This window comes from Seriola aureovittata, chromosome 22 (genome assembly GCF_021018895.1).
Source record: "Seriola aureovittata isolate HTS-2021-v1 ecotype China chromosome 22, ASM2101889v1, whole genome shotgun sequence".
NCBI classification, from domain to species: domain Eukaryota; kingdom Metazoa; phylum Chordata; class Actinopteri; order Carangiformes; family Carangidae; genus Seriola; species Seriola aureovittata.
The window spans coordinates 9,556,752-9,580,526 of NC_079385.1; the positions used below are offsets into that span (position 1 = coordinate 9,556,752).

The 23,775-nt window shown below is 40.4% G+C and overlaps 1 protein-coding gene across 1 annotated transcript; it reads left to right on the forward strand.

The window, feature by feature from the left end:
* The first annotated feature begins 876 nt into the window (after window positions 1-876).
* On the forward strand, window positions 877-7,770 carry ifrd1 (interferon-related developmental regulator 1). The gene is made up of 12 exons (XM_056368115.1): window positions 877-1,096; window positions 2,822-2,926; window positions 3,293-3,374; window positions 4,158-4,282; window positions 4,559-4,716; window positions 4,884-4,934; window positions 5,233-5,411; window positions 5,559-5,667; window positions 5,938-6,072; window positions 6,265-6,393; window positions 6,842-6,937; window positions 7,087-7,770. Exons 1-12 carry the CDS (start codon window positions 1,066-1,068, stop codon window positions 7,171-7,173), a joined length of 1,287 nt encoding a protein of 428 aa, XP_056224090.1. The 5' UTR covers window positions 877-1,065; the 3' UTR covers window positions 7,174-7,770.
* The last annotated feature ends 16,005 nt before the right edge of the window (window positions 7,771-23,775 follow it).

Below are 23,775 nucleotides of genomic sequence, written 5' to 3' on the forward strand. Positions count from 1 at the left end.
TTAGTTGTTGTTTGCATGAGGTAAAGGATGACATAGACTAAAAACAGGAAAGCTATAAGGACGCATACTGTAAGAACGGTGGCCACAAGTGTACCCTGGCCGAGACTGAAATACATTTAAAAGCATATTTGCACTACAAGTCTAATCAGAAATGGTCTAAAATGGAGCTTAAAATCCACCTGCACTAAATTCATGCTTAGCTACTGCACAGAATTATTTTGTATGGTGCTCCTGTTATTTTGTCAACTCCAGTATGATTACCAAGTACAAGATGTAAACATTAGTGAATGTATTCTAGATGGTAAATAAATATCAGAGGACTATAATTACAGTATCTATGGCAATAAAGAACCATATTTTGTAAAGCATTATATAATAACAGCATACCTGCATCAGAGGGACTTGTTAAAATGATTCCATCAACTGCATCACAGAGCCCAGCAATCAGTGACAACATTATCTCAGACATCTGTCATCTGTATCGCAGAAGTCAATACTAATAATCACAGCATAATAATAGAACATTATCACATCCGCAACACTTCTAAACCTACGAGTTATGAAGTTATATAAGTTGTATAAAGTGGTGTTTCTTGCAGTTTGTATAAACACGTGTTTGGTGTTTTGATGTTACTTCTCTTCTGGATAAGAAAATGCATATCAATGTGGAGACATATGCAGCCTAAATGTTATCACTTATGATGACCGCTGATAGACACATTTGACCAAAATAACCAAAGAAGCATAGTGCCCGCGTCTACGTTCACTGCATCACGAGCGAACACACGCGACGCTTGTTCCTTTTACGGGATTGGTCAGGGATGCCGGGAAACCTCCTCGTGACATGTCTGCCGGTATAAATACCCAGAGACACTGTGTGCTTACGCAGCCCTGTTTTATGAGGGAAAATGTATCGTCTCGGCCAACAGTCTATCTCCAAGATCGCTTTCAATTCCTTTTTATCCACTGTGCCGCGGGAATATTTTCATTTTACGAGACAATATAATAAAAGCTGGTCGTGTATTGGCTGATTTTTGATAAAATTTTACATTTATCTGCACGAAAATGCCAAGGACCAAGAAGAAGAACGGCAGGGGTAAGTGTGTGAGCGAGTGGCCGCATTTCTTTGGCCTTGCTCCTTTGACTGCTCTATGCTGACGGTAGTTGTAGTTCTTTACGCGTTGTCAGTCCATTGACTGGAGTTGAATGTGTTTACTATATGGACTACAAACGTTGGAGGGTGGCCTACGTCAAAACACAAAGCTAACTAGCTGTGGTTATACAAAGCATCGCCGTCACTGTCAAAACGTGCTATTATACGACAATATTGTTTTGTTTTATGTTTATTGACACACTCGTTTAATGATTATAAACTAATTTGTACTTTACACGAGCCTTCAATCGTCGGACTTTACGAGCTAATGTCAGCTAGCTTAATGCCAACTCCACACGAGAAAGAGACAGCTTTAGTTGCTAGGTAAAGTTAATTTAAATAAATATAGGCCCACTTACTTTAACCATGATTATTGCCTCAATAGACAAATAAATAACATTTGTGGGTTTACATAACATACATAATGTTAGCTGGAACTCTGCAATGTGAGGTCGTCTTCTCTGCAGATTGACCTCAATTAAGCTTTAGCCGAATTTGTCGCTACTGGTATATCTTACGATCAAAGTTGGCAGACTTTAAACTATTATGTGAGACAGATAAACGTTCTGTATATTGGTTATTATTGTTTCCGCGACACATGGCGGACATTTTGGACTTACTGGAGCTGGGTGGAAAAGAGGCGGCGCCCGGTTCTCTGAAATCAGCTGTTGTGGGGGTTGGGGGGGTGTCCACGTCAACACACTTAGAAATCGCATCTATAACTTGGATGAAATGACCATTTTAAATAAGCTTATGTTTCCTGTAGCTTTTATCGTGGCACGAAATATTCAAGTATATCCATTCTTGGTTGTGACTTCTCTAAAGCTCGTTCAAACAGTGATAAGCTTCCACACGTTTTACAGAGGTTAGTTCAGGTCAAGGCAGAGACGCCTGTTGAGTCTGAGTCTAGTTACAATGCACAACCATAGAGTATGCAATTTCCTACACTGTGTGTGTGTGTTTTTTTTTTTTTGTTTTTTTTGTTTTTTTTTAATGTTTCTCATAACTAACAAATTAAAGCTTTGTTTAGATTTGAAAAATGAACGGACTAAAGATTTTCACACCCTGTTAGCTGCGAATTTTCACAACTCGCCAACACTCCTCTTGTTATCAGGAAGACCTTTAGCAACCAATACCAAGAATTGTGTTGTGAAATGCCTGCTAACTGCAGGTTTTCATTCCAGGTAACACTATTCTAGCTGTTTTCAATGAAGAGTTCCCCTCCTGAACTGATAATCAGTCGCACCATCTGGTGTGGACTTGGCTGGAGAGAAAACTTGCTTCCTTCCTTCCCTTCATAACATGTGGTTGCTAATGCTTGTGTTTCTGGATTGTACCAAAACTTTACATGTGTATTTTGGATAGCAAATGCTGTGGCAGAAGTGTTTCTATCATGTCGCGTCAGCTGGCTCATGTTGACCCATGTCCCTCCAGCCTGAACATAATGTTGTGTTTACAAAGTCAACAGAAGTATGGCTCGCCCCTGACCCTGTTGACGTGGTGCATTTTCATATGAGATAATGAAAGTACAGCTGGATAAGGCGAAGACCTAAAAACTGATTAGATAACAGTACCTGTGTGGAGCTGGGGTTATATAATGGAGCCACAGACCCTCTACACTGTACTAATACATTTGATTAGGCTGAATTATATTTCCTTGTTTTTCAGGGGGGCAGCATGGAAATGTGCAGCCTTTCAGTGATGAGGATGCCTCCATTGAGACCCTCAGTCATTGCAGCAGCTTCAGTGACGTCACCAGTGTAGCAGATGAAGGTAGGTTTGTGTGTACACCTGGGTATGCATTTGTTTGTCTTACATGTGCTCAAGTAGTTTAATTTTACTTGCAAGTACACATGCTGGCAATGTTGTCAGTGGGTGTGTGCATTCATCATTGAACAGGATTAGATGGATTCCTAGCTTAACTCTTGTTTTGAATTTTGCTGTAAAGTTTCTTATTAGGCAAACATTTGAGTTAACTACTAAAAACTTTTTTTTTTTTTTTTTTTTTTTTGACCTTCCCGAAGGTTGACGGACCCTATTGTGAAGAGTGCATTTCATTTGTTTTGTGTCAAGTAACTCATCTGATATTCTTAAGAGTAAAGATAAGTGTCCATTTACCACTTCTTGCTGTGTTTCTAGGTGGAGAGGCCAGTGAGGACACAGCCCAGGAGGATTTCCAGTACAAGCTGAAGGGGTTCATAGACAGCACTGTGGATAAGAGGTAAAAACTTGTGCGTTGTGATTTGTAACCGTCTAAACACGTAATCTGATCTTGGAATACAGGTTATAGCAAGTCTGAGCAGAGTTTCACTTTTACATGAGAAGTGACACTCTTTTGCAACAAAGGCTGTCCAAAAGCAAAGATGGTTGAGGGTCTAGGAAAAATATTTTAAGTTTCGGGGATTTTTAGCCCAGTGAGGTGTTAGTCAATATTTTTTGAACCATTGTTATGCTTCATACGTAATGTAACACAAATGGATGCTTTGAGTAGGAACTAATACCCTTGAAATATTGACAAGGAGCCTCCACACAACATACGTTTTTAGTGGGTGTAACAAATATGATTTTAAAAGGCTTATTTCTGGGATGGGTAGCCTGAACTTGGAGTGCCAGTGTCAATCTCAGGAGGTATCACTGAGGTTTGCAGCACAAGTTAAAAGTAGACTTCATCCCCAAAAGACTTGCCACCACTGGTTTGCTAAATGTGATGACATTGAAGTAGGGATGCACCAGTAATGCCACTTGATAGCCAATGCCATATGGGTGTTAAATTAAGCTCAAGCCTAGACCATGAACACATTAGCTCAATATTATAGCGACCTTCCAAAACATTATAGACTTGTAAGATTTTTGATGGGCCAATTTCTCCATCAGTGTTTTTTTTAATTTTTTTTTTTATGACATTTCATGTTATGCATCACTCTTTAGTCATGCTAATATCGGAAGAGACATTTAAACATTTGTGTAATAGCAATATTGAATGTTTGTATATCTGTTTCCTCAGTGCTAAGACCAGACAAGGAGCACTGGATGGGCTTAAGACTGCAATGGCCACACGGATCCTGTATGAGTTTATCTCAGAGAGAAGGATGACCATCACAGACAGCATCGAACGCTGCCTCAAGAAAGGTAATTCAAATGATTTTTGTTATTTCATCTGCTTTGGTGTTGCTGTCCAGTGGCAAAGCCCAATCAAAATTTCAACAGATGGCTGTAGAAGTAGTCTTATGATATCAATTGTTCTTAATGAAGGTCTGAAAAGTGGTAAAATGCTGGCCTGTGAAGTTTTACATTTAAGTCTGTCTCATTTAGGTCTGTTTGGTAGTTCTGAATGATGGGTGTAGTTGAATATCTCAACTTTATATTTTCAAATATTAAAGTTATGCCCACCCCTCTCACTTTCAGGCAAAGGCGAGGAGCAGCGAGCAGCAGCTTCTTTGGCCTGCCTGCTGTGTATCCAGCTGGGCTCGGGCATTGAGAGCGAGGAGGTGCTCAAAACCCTGAAACCCATCTTCAAAAACATTCTAGCCGATGGATCAGCCAACATACAAGCCAGACAGGCTGTGAGTACCTGGTTTATGTGGTGATGGTTTCCGCAGATGCCATGGAAGAATGCATTTTTGACAGATTGTGAAGCAGCAGTCACCTTAGTACCTGCTACTGTGAGGTTGTTAAAGGGGATTTTTCAGTGGAAAGCCAGCTGAGAGATTTCTCTTTGTTTCTGTAATAGGTGGCGACAAGTCTGGGCCTCTGTACTCTAGTTGCGGAAGATGACATTTTGGTAAGTTTTTGATCACTTTTTAAGTCTTTCCTATGGTTTGACACTTTTGGGCTAGAGGGCAAGTTGCAGTGAAGTCTGTTACAACCTTTTCTCAGTCATATACTTGTGCTCATTATTGGCTCTGACATTGTGCCTCATCCAGTCTTAACATTCATGATGTCAACAGCACTGGCAGCTGAATGCAAAATGCCTGAAGAAATGACTCATTAAGTCATAAACACATTATTTGTGATGACTTGTGTCACTCTTGAACACTTCCAGCCTTTTTTCACATGATCACTGCTGCTTCCTGCTCTAGGACGTGCATGCCACCATGGAGTGCTTTGAGAACCTGTTCACCCGGGCCTACGCAAGGGTGGATGGTACCTGTCCTTCGATCAATCCCCAGACAAGCCAGCTCTACACCAACGCCCTGCTGTCTTGGGCGCTGCTTCTCACCATCTGTACTGCCAGCCAGCTCAAGGACATCCTGCGCAAGTAAGACCTGCTGACAACCCTTAAAGTTTCACAGCTGGTCTTAGGTTTTTTTTTTTTTTTTTTTTTACTGCTACCCAGGTCCAGATAAGCATTGTAACAATAAATAGATGTATATATTTCTTAAATTGAAATGTTTTTGTTGCACAGATACCTACCCAAACTGCCAAGGTTGTTGGAGAGTGAGGATGTCAACATGAGAATTGCTGCAGGGGAGACCATTGCCCTGCTGTTTGAGCTGGCCAGAGACATGGACACCGTAAGTTCACATCTATTCCGTTTAATCTCCCTCTACTTGTCATTCCTGTACTGTAGTGCAGACAGCTGGACTGAAATGGGGACTAAATTACTGTTGTCGGATGCAAAAAACACTCTAATTTTAGTCTTAACTTAATTTGCATGTTTACGTGACTGAATTTGATGAACACTTTATATTTGCGTGTGTATCTGGTCACTGTGATTTCATATTTTTCCCAGACTTTTCCACTGGTCATGAATGCAGAATTTCTTTGTCTTTGTGGCCCTGCAGGACTTTGAGTTTGATGACTGGGATGAACTGTGTGATAAGCTGAACGCATTGGCCACAGACTGTAACAAGCACAGAGCCAAGACAGATAAGAGGAAGCAGAGGTCTGTGTTTAGGGATGTGCTCAAGGCTGTTGAGGTGAGTGTTCAGTGTCAGTTACCAGAAGCTTTAGTTCACAGGTTTTAGTTTACATTTTAGGTGTTTAGTTCCCAGCTCTTATCCAGAGTAGGTCAGAGATTGTATGTTTAGTCAGTTGGATTGAGGCTTTGAATTCAATAATCTGTTTTTTGGTCATGGTTATTTTTGTCACCTCCCTCTATATTCTCTCAGGAGGGTGACTTTCAGTCTGAGACCATTCGCTTTGGGACAGAGCGCATGACCATTGACAGCTGGGTCAGAAAGAGGACATATGATGCCTTCAGAGAGTTTGTGGGATCTGGGATGAACTACCACCTACAGGTATCTTGTTAATGACTTGGTAATTATTGGCAGAGTATGGCATAAATGTACAGCATGTCACTGCCAGACTCTAAATTGAAATGCGTGGTGCGAGTTGGATTGGAAGATGTGTAACATAGGCTCTTTTCTCCTGTACTGACTCTCCATTAAAACATCATGATGCTTTAGACCTGCCTGACAACACTTCCAACTTGATTTAGGATCAAGTTGTGTGCTGTAGAGAAAAAGCCATTACAGGTAGCTGGTGGGGAAGGTGTAATCTGGCCAGTAGCCAGCAATCGTGGAAAACTGCAACATTTCACAAGTAGAGATGAGACGATTGGACATGTTTCACACCACATAAAATTGTGAACAGTATCTAAGAGTAACGTGCTGCTGTTCAGAGTGTATTTTATGCTGCCTCTTAATAGAATCATTTTCTCAATGAGTTTTGTTTTTTACTTCCCAGGCAAATGAATTCATCAGAGACGTTTTTGAACTGGGACCACCTATTCTGGTTGATTCAGCCACAATGAAGGCCATGAAAATATCTCGCTTTGAAAGGGTACATTGCACTACATGCTACCAGTATTTCACTTCTTTTTTTTCTTTTTTTTTCACCTTGTCGTGTGGTGGCTTTGTTTATCCGTACAACATGAATACTTTCAGTTTTTGTTCTGTTTTGTTTCAACTTCCCCCTCCTCTCTTTTCCAGCATCTCCACAACTCGGCTGCATTCAAGGCTCGGACCAAGGCCAGGAGCAAGTTCAGGGACAAGAGGGTGGATGTGGGAGAGTTTTAATTTTGGTTTGTTTGTTTGTTTGTTTTTTTTTTTTTTTTTTTTTTTTGACTCTAACCTATTTATCAGGCGTCTCTGCTTTTTAGATGAATTGTCACAACTTTTTGTTCACATGTTCCTCTCCTGAGATCTGTCTTGTAGAGTGTCAAACACTTACCTTCTGTAAATTTGAAAAGTGGCTATATTAGACACTTTGCTCTATAATGGACAACACTTTTCAAATCTACAGGAGGTGAGTGTTTGATGGGTTTTGGGTGGAGTATAACTTAAATATTTCCACACTTAAACGGTGGTGTTGTACATATAGTGTATATTTGTTTTCTCCTTGTTAATATTCATTTTTGTGGCCTTTTCTTTCGAACACTGTTATAAGTTATATCATTTTGCTAGCATTTGTCTTGCACAGTGTAGTTCTATTTAGTTAATGATGATAATCAACTGACCTAACCCTTTGATGGATTTGCATTAAGTTGCACTACCTTGTTAACTCTTTAGCAGGTTATTTCTGTAGAACCATGGTGAATATTGTATTGTATTTTAGTATCGGGTATGTAATTAAGGGCAATGATGGTGAAATAAACACTGAAAAGCTGTAACAAATGGATCTCATGTCCTTTTTTTATGTTTATTTAACAAGATATACTGCAGTTAATCGACACAATCATGTTGATCTAGACATTAGTCACTCACTCGAAGCATCAATTCCCATCACTGGAAATGAAAATGCCAGTAGGCTTGTGGAGGTGAGTGAGTCTTGAAATCTCACTGAAAGAGGAGTTTTGAAAACTTGCAATCTCAGCTTCTCTTTCAACTCCTGGCAGATATATAAGGTCATTTCAAGCAAAGGGGCAGTGCAAATCTTATTTATTGCTACCTCAACATATCAAAGCGAAGGATCTTGCAGCCAAGGTAACAGAGGCATTACGGTGAGGGTGACTGAGCAGTACACACTGCCTGCTGTATATATTCCTTCATAGAACTGAGATGGAACCTTTTCAGGTTATTGACACAAGGCAGTGGTGAAACTATTACAGGAAGTAATAGAAGTGCAGCATACATGGTATACAGCATTTTTATTCCCCCTAGTCTGACTCAAAGGCTCCCTCTTTTATAGAGCAATAAAAATAGTCCAGAACAGCAGCGAGTGTCGCATGATAAAGGTAAACGTCACAAAGCTACAAATAGTCCTAACAGTAATGTTGGCCTGTTACACTGGAGTTTGGAGCACACACAGGCACCCTGCACTTGATTCATCCATTCAGCAGCCTAATACCTCAGGTGAAACAATGTGACCTTCAGGGGAAGCAGCAACATGGAGCATATCCTCTTCCTTGAGTCTCAACAACTATCAGACCTATCCATGATAACTTTCAGTGTAGCCTGTTCTGCTTTTATAAAGCCTATTTTATTTTTCTATATTCATTGGCTGCTGCAACTGCTCAATGGCATGCACTTATCAAATGCAGCTTTGAATGAATTATCTGATTCATCACTTGACACAAAAACAAAATGCTCATCATCAGTCATTGTCTTGTCCTGTAGTGAGCCTGACACACCGGCTCTGCCCCATCATGTGGAGCATATATACTGTGACAGTAAGATTGAAGACAAAGGAAACATCCCAGTGTCTTTGTTAATTTATAGTATCAGTGAAAATGAGGCCACATAAGAAATACAAAGTACCTGCATATAAAAACATCAGAAAACAATGACGTGTGTTTAATGGTTATATGATTCCTTTGAATGCCTCTTCCAGCACTGTAAACAATCTGGTCTATTTTGGCAATCTGTTTTCTTCGCAGTCTAATCTCCAAATGTTTATTTTATTTTTTTATTTTTTGACATTTTCTTTGATTCCTTTGAAGATTCACTTTTGATTTCCTCAGATGAGACAGATTACTAAATTTTGCAGATCTTAAATAGGTTCTTTAATTTCATCGCATCTTTACTGCTGCTGTGTTGCCTTCATTCAGATACAGTCCGGGAAATATCCACAGTCTACAGTTAATGCAAAATTGTGTTGGAAGGCTTTTAGCAACGTCTAGGAGGTGAGATTGTATGACATTGATCCTTACTGCTTGCGAGTTTGTGAGGAGATTATCACTCTCTAAAGCTTTAGATGAGGGGTCCCCAAACTTTTTCCTGTGAGGGCCACATAACTTTTCCCTTCTCTGATGGGGGGCCGGGTTCAGTTTGTAACAGAAAAAGTGTGACAATCGCAGGGGTGCCTAAACGTAAAAATGTATTGTTTTCCAGAAAGCCACACATAACCAAATAACCCTTTCCGGGTTCTTCACAGAAAAAAAAGTCAGGAAATAAATAATAACACTATTAATGAAATAAATAATAATAGTTCAGGGCCAAATGTGTCCGTATCCGGCCCGCGGGCCTTAGTTTGGGGACCACTGCTTTAGATGATCAGGTTAAATTCAGGCTCAACATGAGTCTGATTGCTGCTGGATAATTCTTTGGCATCTCACCCGATGACTGGGCTCTTGCAGTCTCTTTTTTTTGTATACAATTTTATAAACATGGATCTTTTTATTTATTTTACTTTTCTCTTCACTGTATCACTTAAAACTCTTAATTTCTCTCTTAACTGTGTCACACACACTGACACTCAGTAATCCATATCAACTCCCAGCCCTCCCTCTTCATCCAACCCTTCAATCTTTAAAGGGATATGAAGAGAGATAGTCCGTGTTAGAGGGAGTGACATTTCCCATTTCTTTCTCTCTTTTAGAGGAGACCACTGCCTCCTGCAATAAAACAGGAAGGTGTGTGTGATTTGTCAGCAACTCACTAACACCAGTGGTTTGCTACACACTTGTGGGATGAGGCCGTCTATCTCTCTATGGCCTGAGAGGAAAACTAGAGGGTTTGCAAAGCCTTCTTTGTAAAAACGTCTGTCTTAAAGTGAACGGTTTAAAGATCCGATTAAAATTTCTCTAAAATTTCGGTCCTGGCGGATTTATTCTGATCAAGAGGAAAATCCTACACTGAACAAAATTACACTGGCAGTTACTGATTATACAAAGACTCCTTCACCTCTTGAATATGTTGGTCAAATCTTTGGAATAAAGGATTTCAAGCATGGCAGAACTGTAATTTTCAGGATTTAGGGATTTGTGCTTTAAAATTTGTCTTTGCCTTTGGAGGGAGAGAAAAAGCTGTACCATACATTGTGGACTTTCGCAACAACCTGAGCAAGTGCTGTAGATATTGAGCCTGTGGATTAACATCATAAAAAGTCCAGCATTAACAAACAAATAACCAGCATTGACGGTTTTGGAGGTGGTTACCTAGGAAGTGTAGGTTGGACTGCCAGGGTGGGACAGGTTTGAATTTGACAATACAATGTCCAAAAAACGATATAAGTGTACTCCACATACATGCACCTACATTACACACAATACAAAAAGACAAAAAAATTTCATGGCAGTGTTTGGTCAGAGATACAGGTGTGTTATTCTAGCTGTGGCTAGCTGCTGGTCTGAGATAAAGAGTGGGCTACACATGTGTGGTGAGCTCACTTCTGTCAAACTCCAGACCCCCTGATTTTGTTTAATTTTCAAACTTGTAGTCATCAAAACCAACTGACTGCTTCAAGTGACATCACTCAAGGGCGGTTCTTACATTTCGCACAGCTCCCTCTGCAGCTACAAAAAGGCTTCATACAACTTTGTTCACAAGTTTGCCTTTCAGATGGTACTTGACTGCATTAAGTGATTTTCTTGCCACTCGGGGGCAGCAGAAACAAGCCGCATAACACAACACTGGCATATTATTACCTTTAAGTTGGTATGAGAAACTTGTTAGCCTGTTTACACATGGAGCAGACACAGAGCAACATTCAGTGGGTGTCATCTTTCTGGCCACATGGCTAAAGTCCCACATTCACTCTATTTAGGCAGTTTTTTTCTCCTCACCAACTAAAAAAAACCCCCCAGATCTGGCACTATAGCTGCTAAATGCTCCACTATGCTACTTGCATTCTTCCTCCATCTGCTGTTTGGTGCTGTGCAGGTAGCAGACAGTGGGTTTAATAGAGCTTTTTTTTTTTTTTTTCTTGCTGAAAGCAGCTTCCTGCAACTGGAATTGACAATGAGTGAACCAAAAGAACAAAGTTCGAAGGCTGTGTGGAGCTGAGGGAAATGATAATTCTTCTTGGGTTCATCACTGCAGCCCCTCTCATACACGCGTAATCATTTAATCAATTCTTAATATAAAAGTATTGACTGCGGCAGCTCATAAGAGTTTACATAAAAATGTAACACTTGTTATTTAACACCATATTAGTGTCAGTGTTGATTTTCTGGAGGATCAAAGACAAATTTCTCCCAGCATATATGGCTTTTCTGTAAATAAACATCATCATTTGATTAGATCCCCTCTATATCGGCTACAGACAGGCAGGTGAGAAGGAACGCGGGGGAACGCTAATCAACCACTGTTATTATTCACATTTCATCACAATCTGTTGTATGCAAAGAACAACCTTCACCATGCAATTAAGAGGGTTAATTGAGGATCAAGTGAGTAAGAGATGTGATAAGGTGTTTTCAGTTTAATCGACAATTAGTTTCGTTTGTGAGTCGTTATGCTCTCAATGCAATTTTGAAGATTGAATACTCTCACCGTTCCACTAGCTCACTGCTAAGGCGAATCCTTCTGTGCTGTTTTTTTTTTTTTTGCAGAGTGCAAGTTGAGAAAATGGCTGTGGAAGACTGCAGTGTGCTCGAGGAGATGCGGAACAAAAACAGAATAGAATATGTCACTGTGGTGGGTGGGACTGGAGAAGCAAAACAATGAGCTCGGAGGCAGCATTTAGGGAGAGGAAAATGCACTTGCAACCTCCTCTGCTGTAGAACACCTCAGCTGATGTTTGCTATTCACGGTTTAATGCGATTGTTATGGAAATGAGCGTTCCGTTTCAGCCAGTTGACCTTTCGAAGCGATTGATTTTAACTGGGATACCTTTTCTATGAATCAAGCTAATGCATTATAATGTGGCACTGAGTTTGATTAGTTGCAATACATAGACACACTGATCTGGTCGTTGCCATGGCTCGTTAGGCATCCCTTGTTGAGTGTAGTTTTCCATTCATCGTGCCTCATACTGGCAGCGAAAAAGGGCCTGAAGCCAAACCATTGAGCACACACAGACGGGCCTGTTTACACACACATACACACACACACACGCACACACACACACGCACACACACACACACACACACGCACAAACGGATGCTTTTCAATAGCTAACCATGTTAATGTATTTATATCATTTGTGTGCTTTTGGCGTCTCAGCAGCTGCTACTGTGGCACCTACTATAGATCAGCCTGTTTCTTTGCAAATGCCTGATGTTGACACTAGTGTGCCACCCACATCTACTTCTTTCTCTCCTCCTCCTCCTCCTCCTCCTCCTCTTCCATCCAACATCTCCATTTCCTTGCCATGTTTACTCCCTGGAGCAAGACGGGTACAGTAGCTATCACAGTGAAAAAATGGATAGAGAGATTAGTGGCACTTGTGGAGTATCTTGTGTTCTCTATCCCAACATGCCAAGGGGCTTGTTGGTGTGACTGATAAAATGGCCGCTGCCTTTGATGACTGCAATTATGCTGCATCCACATATCAAGAGGATGATTTATCCAGCTCTCATTCTGGGGCGTTGATGTACCACGCAGTGTCTGCAGTACACTGAAAAATTCCTCAAAACGACTTGTGCTTAAAATTCAGAGGGTGGAAACGTTTTTTTTTTTTTATTGAACATGAAATGACTTAACTCTTCCAGAAAACTAAATCAGCATCTTTTGCTCCCCTGCTTATCTGCTCTGTCTCTAGGGTGAACATCATCCTGTAGCAGATCAGCTGTGGAGTAATTAGGTAGCTGTGGAGGTGGAGAGACAACACACACACACACACACATGCACACACAAACAAACAAACCGACACAAATACACACACCATCTGATGGAAATCATCGCCACAGCAGGAACATGATAACCCTGCAGACAACTGCGGTATGTGTTTGAATTGACTAATGTTATGATAACAGATATTGAGCTGCAACGTCACCATACAGAGGATGGATTGTTTTTTCATTATTTACCATGTTACACACATTGCAAAGTCACCATGAAAATAAAATCACTTGTTTGTTAAGTACTTTACATGTCCGCACAAAAAAAAGTTAAGTGAAGGTAAATGAAATGTGTCTACTCAAGAAGAGAGACGTGGAGAAAATTGGCACGACTCCCAGGAAAAAGATATGAACTGCAGCATATTGAGACATAAATCATTGACCATGCACTGAGTGAATATTGGGCCTGTTTCTTAATACCAATGTCTATGCTGCAATCCATGCTTAATTCATAGAGACTCATGTTCTGTACAGTTGCTCTCATGGCCTGGGGCCTGACTTCCTTTCGGGTGAGACCCAGATCATGGCGTATTCAGGTGAGAGAATTAAAGAGAAGGGGCACGAAACCACTTTGTTATCGGAACATTTATTCTGTAAGTGTATTCTTCCGGTGCTGGTTTGCTTGATGCTCAGGCAACTCTTAGGAAACTAGCTTTCCAAATATCTATTCTCAGGAAAAATTATGGTTTCTAGTGTTGATCAAAGAGCGGTAAGGTATCTGATGCCTCAGCACTCACCACTCACTCAAGAGTTTCTCTTCATAATGAGGTATCAATAACTCAGTTTGTGTGTTTGAAATTCTAATTCTTTGATGAATCCTTCGAGGATGCTACCTGTTCAGATTACTGAAGCCACAAAGTGTCAAACATGACAAATGATTACTGATGGAGATCTTTTGCCGTGATCAGAAAACGATCTCACACCAAAACTAAGGTTGTGAGTTTTCCTATCACTGTTTTTTCGATTTCACGCTCAAATTGAAAATTCTCACAAAGGGAATGGAGCTACACACCTTTCAGCTACACCCTGTTCTATATGTGACCTCACAGTATAATTCAAATATACATGCTTTTACATTTTATTCATTTCAGCTCATTTATAAGCTGATATTATCATATTAAAATGAGAAGATCAGACAGTGCTGCAGCCTGGGTCAAATGTCTGTAACATCAGTAAGAATGGGAACTTCATGTCCCTGGCTTATTTTCTTTTTTAATAAAGAACATAACTTAACATATTTTTTATTACCTCCTACAAATTCTGTCCTTTATCTTGTGTTGACTGGGTCAATTTGACCTGACATGATTGGTTCAAACGTTTTTATTACTTGCTATCCTGGTGGATTTTCTTTTACGAAGACCTCTCTTGAAGAAAACGCCCTCACACCTGTCAGACACTTGTTATCTGTTCTAGAGAAATGTTTACCCTTAATCTAAAGATCATATATGTGACGTATTTAAATGCAAGTGTTTATGTCAATACTGGTTTAAATGTCAAGTTGTGTTCTGGGTCAAATCAACCCTGCAATTACTATTAAGAGTCCAAAAAGTGAATAACCACACAAGCCAGAGGATTTAACCTTTGTGATACTCTGTGGAATAGTTCACAATAGCTCTTTACAAAGACCTGTTATACTTCACTTGGTGTATCAACCATCTGCAAAGACATTTCTATAAGCACATACAGCAAGTATTTAACATTACAGCTTCAAAGATTTACCACAAGTGTTACCACTTATGCTCAAGTTAATATAAGGTCGGCACAGTGGCATAAAGATATTTCTAAGCACATAGTCACTATAGCTTCAGTATCACCACTTGACAAGTTGAAATCTCTCACAGAGGATTACAAATTGTGTTTACTCTCTCGTGAGTGATTGGTTGCATACAAAATAGATGTAATTACTACTTGAAAGCAGAGCCTGCACTTAGTGGATGGAGTATTGACACAATATATAAATAAATAACACATGCTATATACTGTTTAAAACATAACTTTGCTAAAGAAAAACTGTCATTTACTAGTATAAAATAGTTGACAATTGTTACTTGCTGTTTGGTGGAGAGTTTTTACTGCAGCTGCTGCTGCTGCTGCTGCTGCTGCAGTGAAATTTTTTTTTAGCTGAAGTCAGTAAAGTTTATTTATATTGCACCTTTTCTAGAGCATGGGAGGAATTTAAACACAGGCTTTGAATCATCTCTATGGTAAAGCTCTAATGCAATTATGCCCTGTGTTAATTTTGCTCACATTGCTGTTGACATCACTGATGTACACGCCATCGCAGTAATAATGATGTCAAAGTGAGTGTAATGTTAGACTTCACCAGATGGTGGCAGTTGTTCACCATTAAGCTGTGTGCTGTATCAACACTTGAATTGACAGCAATCACCTCTGCACTTGCAACTGAGCATAACTGATGTATGGATTTTGAGGTAGAGACATAAAAGATTTTGTCGGATCATACAGGAATACACATTCTGAAAAGAGATTATTTTTTTTATTTATTTCATTTATACCCACTTGATCACACAGAAGGATTCTTGCTCGTTTACCATTACATAGAAAAAAAAAAAACAAAAAAAACATTCACCCTTTGCGTGAGCTGAGTCATTCAGACAATATTTCTGTTTATACTCTGGGCTGGTCTGAATTGACGAACGCTGACTCGAGGGTGCAGGTCACAAAGCAGTATCAATAAAACAACCAATCACAATTCCTCACATCTCATTCATCTCTTAGCAAAACAAGCCGCAGTGAGCAGAGATGACACCATATGGAATGTGGTTGTAGGTTTGAAATAGAGTCAAGCAATACACATTTGTCGTGCTGGGCGCAGATGCATTGTAGCCCCCACACTGTGTGACTCATAGCTACTGTACACTCACACAAAAAGCACACTCAAACGCACAAGTGCACGTGCACAGACAAACACTTCCCTCCTCCTCCTCCTCCCTCTCGACAACCCTGCCTGCTCCTCTTCCTTTTCTCTCTCTCTCTCTCTCTCCGTTATGTGGGCCAGTGACAAGCACAGACCCCCGTCAGGGATGACAACTGTTCCCTGGATGATGCCACAGAGAGGAGGCAAGAGGCCATAGTTAAGGGGACAACACCTGCCTCTGTGTGCAGCAACGTCAGTCCCCACACATGCACGCACGAAGAAAGATCAAAAAAAGACTTTTTGACGGCATACGTTTATAGCAGTTAAGAATCCAGCCCCGCCCTCACTAACACCCCCAATTTCCCAAACAAATAGATCTAATGCACACTTGCATTTGGCATCTGAAGCCAAGTCTGCACATGGGAGGCCAAGGCTTTATCTCCTCTTCTAAAGCACTGACTCACTGCCTGAATTGCAGGCAGCACCTCGCTGACAGGAGGAAAGAGATAGCAGGGTTCCCCTCCCCTGTCAGCTCCAACTATCAGCTGCTTGGAAACGAACTACAGCCTATAGAGTCAGGAACTGGAGAACCTTGCTGGCATTTTAACCCTCAACAATCTCTGCAGAAGTGGACAATACAGCATGAAATACATACATTTCATACAATACATTTTCTTACAGCCAGGAGCTGCTTAGCTGAGCTTTAAAGGTGCTGTTAGGCAGAAATTACGCTAAGCTATGCTAAACTAGTCCAGCATATAACTCTGTAAAACTACAAATTGCCGTTTTTCAAAGATATAATAGGATAATTAGAGAGCTTTAAAGGCGCTGGTAGGTGGATTTTGTTAGCCAGGCTAGCTGTTGTCACCTGTTTTTAGTGTTTATGCTAAGCTAATCTAAAGACCGAAGAATAAAAACGACATGTTTTGGTTTTGTGGGGTTTTTTTGTGGTTAGCTAGCCAATAAAAGGATAGGTAGCTTGCTAGCTAATTGGCTGGTTTTAGCTTTGTAAATCTTCTGTAGGCTACAGGCATGAGAGTAGCATTGATTCTTGCATTTCACTTTTGCCAAGAGGGGCAAATATTTCCAAAAATGTTGAACTAGTCCTTCAAAAAAGAAGAGCAAAAGGGATGAACAGAACATGACCATATTGTGTCTTTATGCCATGAATAAATATGTATTTCTAGATTTTTGGATATTACCTAAGGTACATTCATACCTAGATTTATACCTAGATGACCTAAATATGATCTGTAGCTCAGGATGAAAGTTAATTTCAGGTGAATAAAGGGTCCAAACATATGACTTGTGAAGTAAAGATGATATGAACTGTGCATGCTGCCTCAGCTGCAGCCAGAGCTGTTTGTTTGATCCCTCAACAGCCAGTCACTCAAGTTTGAAATGGATTGGAATATACGCTGATTTTTATGCCCTGCAGTACTAGTCTCACATCTTATTTATCTACTTTGAACATGGCCACTGTGCTTACCCTGTATCTTTCAACTTATCGACTCAACGAAGCAGGTTTTCGCTGTTGTGTGGGCCAACCAAAAGTGAAGTTAAATGACCCCACAGACAACGAAATATCTGTCCTGGCTGAATCAAATAATTCGTCTGACATTGATCTTGGTCCATTCTGAAAACCCAGAGTTCCCATCAGTTATATGCTGGATTTATATTGGTTTCACTTTTGCCAGAGGGGACCTCTATCTCCCCATCAGCTGTTCTACAATCAATTTCTCCCTGACCCAACTTGGATGAATTTTCCTCTTGATCCTATTTATGCAGGCACACACACCTGTTTGTGTATTAGGTCGGCATGTGTCTCATGTTTATAGGAGATCGTAATAATGAATTCACGAGGTCATCAATTAATCTGCCACTCATGGGATGAAAGTGGCTCAGCCTTAGTCTTCAATGTACACAGTAGATCACAACAGACCTGGCAGTCTGTGTGACAGACAAGACCTGAATACAGAAGAGACGAGACAGATTTTATAGGAGACGTTACGAGCCGCACGCACACTCACTCTCGAGCAAGACTGCACAAACACACACTTTTCACACGCACAGATGCAAAGACAACCCCCCCTCATCCGCACACTCACACATCACACTACTGTTTCGCTTTGCCGGGAGGTTGTTGCCAAGGCTCAGAATGAGCGAGGTGATTGGTCGCCTCTGCTCATCACCGTAGGAACTAACCAGTTGGATTGGCTGGTTCCATAAAGGAAGCTTTTCAAGATGTTTTCCCATCTCCTCCTGTACCAACCACTGGATCTCTCATTACTCTCATTATCGCCACACACTGCTCTTTCTCTGTTTAATTAGCTCAGCTTCATGGTAGTGTTTTTTTACTGCTTTTATTGTAGTGGACAAGGTAGTGTAAGGTGAATAAAGAGGGGGGAAATTATTTTCCACATTATCATATGAAAGATCATACAAGTAAGAAATGATCAGAGTGATATATTGATTTCCTGTAGTCTTTGCCTGAGGGAGGTGAAGAGCACATGTATGTGGGCTGATATATGCAGTGGTAATATATATGCAGCACAAGGACATAATCATGTAACAGAATAAAAATCCTCTGTAGGCTGGTGAGCATAAGCAGCACACACAGACACTTTCCTTGTATGTGGTTTATATCGGTTGATAAGCACCAATGACAAAATATGTCCTCGGCCTCAGGGTGAACATGCTTGTGTTTGTTTCCATGTTGTGTGTTGTGTGCATGACTGTAAGCGTGTGTGCATGACTGTGTGTTTGCGTGCCTCTGGCTCTGTACGGCTGTGCATGTGTGAGAGCGATGTATGTGCTGAATTAAACAAGGTCACTCAGTACAGGGCTGGCTGCTCCGGCAGAGCCCCCCCCCCCCCCCCCCCAAAACACACACACACAAATACAATCACTCCGCCACCAAAGGAAGGCTGATTGTCTCCATGTATAGAGATGGTATAGTGTTTTAGATCCCAGCCTGAAGAGAAACGAGAGATACAAGGCCATATCTTTAAAAATGACAAGTGACATCCTGAAATAGGATTACTGGATGGTAAACATGTACATAAATTATCGTTTAGCAGTGGGTTTCCAACCTTTTTGGTCCGCTATTCTTTCAAAGGAATAGATCAATGTTTTGGGAAAAATGCGCTCACTTGATTTCCTGCCAAGAATTAGACAACAGAATTGATACAACTCACGCCTGTAAGATAAATATGAAGCTACAGCCAGCAGGTGATTAACTTATCATAAAGACTGGAAACGGGGGAAAAATTCCACCAACAGCATTTCTTCACTAGTCGGCATATTGTATCTTGTTCATCCGTTCATGATAAACAAGTTGTGGTTTTAAGGGATTTATGTGAACTACCTGAACCACTTCTGGGCTGGGATCATGGATTTATTAAGAGAGGTTGATATGGCGCAGCCACTCAGCCTTGCTGCCACCCTGACCCCATGGCTACTTATGGTACTGCAAAAAAAAAAAAAGAAAAAAGAAAAAAAAGCCCACAAAGCATAGCCCACCATAATAAAAGAAAGAAGACATGTAAAACTGTTGTCAGGGCAACATCAATTATCACTGCTTGTATTATGATTTTTTTTTTTAATCCATGAAGGTTTTATACGTTGAATAAAACCTTCCCAGAGACTACAAAACCTATTTTAATATGCATGATGTCCAGGGGCAGATTAAGTCATGGGTCCCTCGGCTACGCTATGTTATGTTTGTTATGTTCCCACCCCCCTCCCTCATTACTCATCATGCTTTACCAGAAAAAAAGTTACTTATTGCCATGTGTAAAGACATACACACACACACACACACACACACACACACACACACACACACACACACACACACAGACAGACATCCTTTCCTATAAATAGCAATGCTACAGAAAGAAGGCATTCACAGTGCAAACTCCTAACATCTCCGGACCTAAACCAACAGGTACAACATCTGCAGCAGTACAGAACATCCTGTTTTACTGAGGCAAAATCACCACATTCCTACAGAGACACAAATCGAACCGCTGTGCAATACTCGAATAAAACAAAGCCATAAAAATGCAATAAACGCAGCGGCAGCGCATAATAACAGCAATAATGCAACAGCAGCACAGCCATAAATACTTACTCCTACCTTTCAAAGTTTTTATTCCTTGTTTTTTGTCAGAGAAGTCTTAATGATTTCATTGGACATCAGAGACAGGTAATTCAGTCTGTTTTGGCCCATTGCAGATCTCAGTCTATTTTTAACTAGTCCCAGTTTTGAAAAGAAATGTTCCCTGCTGGCATTGGATACAAGCAAAGTCATAAATAGTCAGAGTGCTATATCAACATTTGGAAACACTGACTGTAGTTTCCTTCCTCTTATAAGATGCAGCAGTGACCTTGCTGAGGTGACCTAGTTTTCTTTAATAAATCCTCTGATTGGTCCAGTTTCATCCTCAAAAATCTTCCTCCAGATCTTCTGCATATTTCTGATGGAGATGAGCTGCTCCTGTACGAAGATCTTGTACAAAGATGGATGGAAGATTGTTCAAAAATCCAAATGTCCGCTGAGTATCCTTGTAGGAATGATATCTCCAATCCAGTTCTGCAACGAGTTGATCTATGACGGTGATAAAAACTGTTGCTTTGAACTTGTCTCGGCCTGATTGCTGACAGTCAGCTTAGGTGGATTCATCTTCTTGTTTTGTTTTTTTTTCCTCCTTTTTCTGCACCTGTGTCCACAAAACATTGGAGTATGTCGTTCCACATGTTACACATACAGGCATTCTCTAATTTCTTCATCTTTGCATATAGTGTCCAGGCTTCATCCCCAGCAGTAAGATTTTTGTTTGAGTCATCACTTAACTTTTCTAGTGACTTGTGAATTCTGGTTTACTTCTTGCGCAGTCATTTTGTTGCTTGGGTGTGCTGACTATCTAGTGTCTAGTGGCCGTAAGCCTGCTGTAATTGACTGCCAACAAGACATGGATTTGGAAGAAAAATTAAAAAAGTGTCCATATGAAATAAAAAATTTTTCTTCCATCTCAAGGCAGCAGTTAACACTGTTAACCCCGACTAAACTGAGTGCATGTGCAGCACGCACTACCCACTCGACCGAAGGGTTAATCTGTTTAATGTGTGCATGCAGGCCTCTGTAATTACCGGACATGTTGGCTGCATTATCATAACAATGGCCTCTGCAGTTACAGATATCAGCGACCATGTCTTGTAAAACACGAAGAACAGACTGGCGAAAGGACTCCTCTGAACCAAATCGCTCCATGATACCCAGTGACGCATATTGTAAAATGAATGTGAGCTGGTCTGTGTGGGTAACATCTAGAGTGGAATCACCACTTTTATCTCTGTGAGGACTTGCTCTCCCATGTGTTCAATAAATCCTAAACATGTTGATAAGAGGTATGATGACATTCCCCTGGCAGCATTGAAATACTTTTCTATGTGCTTTCAAGAAAGGACTGAACTATCTGATAATTTCCCATTATCAGGTTTCCCCTGAAAGGTAGTCCTCACTCTGCTAGAAACTTCCCCACCTCAGTCCAATATTCAGTCCCTGTCAAATAGTTGTTTTAGATCTGAATCTATATGTCCAGCATCAGCACAGCACGTAACATAAGCAACTATAGTCTTTCTATGGCTCTGCAATCCTTCATGTTCAGTGAAGCACACAGCTGCATTTTTCCAGTCACTACAATCTGCTGTGAGTGCAGACTGAAGATCGCTGCCCCCAAATAATTGATATGTAAAACAAAACACAGTGCCTTCTAAAGGGGAATAAAGCATGCCGTTCTCTTGGCACAGTTTCACCACTTTCCAGCTTTTTTTTTAAACAGGGGTTTGGAGAAGTTCCTCTTTTGGTGTTTGTGTTGTCTTTCTGAGGCAGCAACATCTGCCTCTTTGTTCTGACAAGTTTCAGGTCTCATCGCAACCCATCGCAATGTCCTCATATGTTCATCAATTTTCTAAGAGTGTACAGGATCCTAGATTTGAGGCATCTTGTGCCCTCTCTGCAGCAACAGGTGAGGCCATCGTGGAGGGGATTCATGGCGGCTGGGACATCGTGGCTAAATCCTGGGGTGTTAGAGGGACAACATACTGGAGTTTCGGGTGTCGGTTCCTCTGTCTCAGACTCCTTATCTGAGTGAGATGGTTGTGAGGCATGGTCGTGATCAGCTTGCCGGGTGTCTTTGCCATGGCTAGAGCCACACAGCTAAATGTCCAGTTGCTATTGTTTCAACCACGCCAGATGAAGATTCAGCAGCCTTGAAATATCCAGTCAATTTAGAGATATTTCTAGTAGATTTTGGTCATATTGTTCTTTCGGCCATTATGCTTTTCGCCTTTGTCCACCGCTATCATATTTTCCCACCATGGGCCAATAGTCAAGGTTTTTTTTCAGTTAAGTGAATTTAAATAATTGAAAATCTGGCCATCCACACCGGGTGATGTAATCCCGCTGTAAAGTATGAGTCTCCAAGAGAAACACTAATGTACACATACAGTCCGCCAAATGACACTGAATCAAGCATGAAAGCTAGAAAACCTTCTTAGCTTAGAGCGGGCAGTATCTGGTTTGTATAATACAATCGTGGTGTTGATGTGTTATCTATGGAACTGGTAGGATGCTGGTAGGTGGATTTTAATTTTACCTTTTGACAGAGCCAAGCTAAACGTGCTTCTAGGGGCAGACAGTTTATACTAAGCTATTCCTTCTGTATTTTTCTTATTTCTACACTTGCATTCGTAAATATCTGAAGAGTTAAAGCAATCCAGAGGAAAAACTACTCTGTAATAAGAAAACAATAAAGTGAATATGTATGTAGCAGAAAGGGCTATCATTGCAGTGCTGTGAATCATTTCGCCACCCCTTAAATTTATTTGATGAACTCTTTCACTCCACTGATTTTGAGATATTGGCTGTCTACTTGAAAATTTACACTTGATAGAATCACTTTTCATTTGAAAGGTTTACAATAAACAAAAAGTGTATTTTTTTCACTACAAATAACTATAAATGAAATGAAATAACCAACATTTTGGAGTGATGTTTTTTAGGTATCTATCTTCATTTGCAGCTGAATATGTCTGTGGACAGCTATGATGCATATAGCTGTTGTTTTAATAATACTCCTTATCCATGAACATGGTTTAATTTAAGAGACGACACCTAAATGACAAGATGTCTTACAATAAAGAACACTAAGTGGAGTGCAGCTGTGTGATGCACGTACCACCCAGTGGAACATCATTCTCTCTCTCTCTCTAACAAGCAACCTTATCTTTATCACTTTCTCCAGTAAAAAATGAACAGGGGAGCACAAGCTAAGAAGAAGCCAATTATTGTCGGTTAGCTGTACACCGTATATCTGTCACTCCTTTTACTAGGCGTTCAGGGTTCAAATGTATTTCATCGTCATTTTTTTTATTTTTATACAAGGGCCGGTGAATGCGTTGATGTTATTTATAGGCAGCTGTTTTCCTTTCCATCAGCGCTGTCACACCTCGAGTGTTTACTGCACCTCCTTGTTCACCTCTCTGGTGACAGGAAGCTGGGTTTAATAATAGGAAACATTCCACTTTTCACTCTAAGTACTTGTATTGTCAGTGTCTGTAGATCTACTTTTTTGTGTCAGTGCCAGGATGTGTAGAAAGAGATTCAATAATTCATAAAGCAAAAATAAATTTTTATATGTCGTACTGGAGAGAACAATTTTAACATGCTGGTTTAATTGACACAATAAGCCTATAGATCTCAAATATGGTTTTAAAGTAGAACGTAAATAAAAA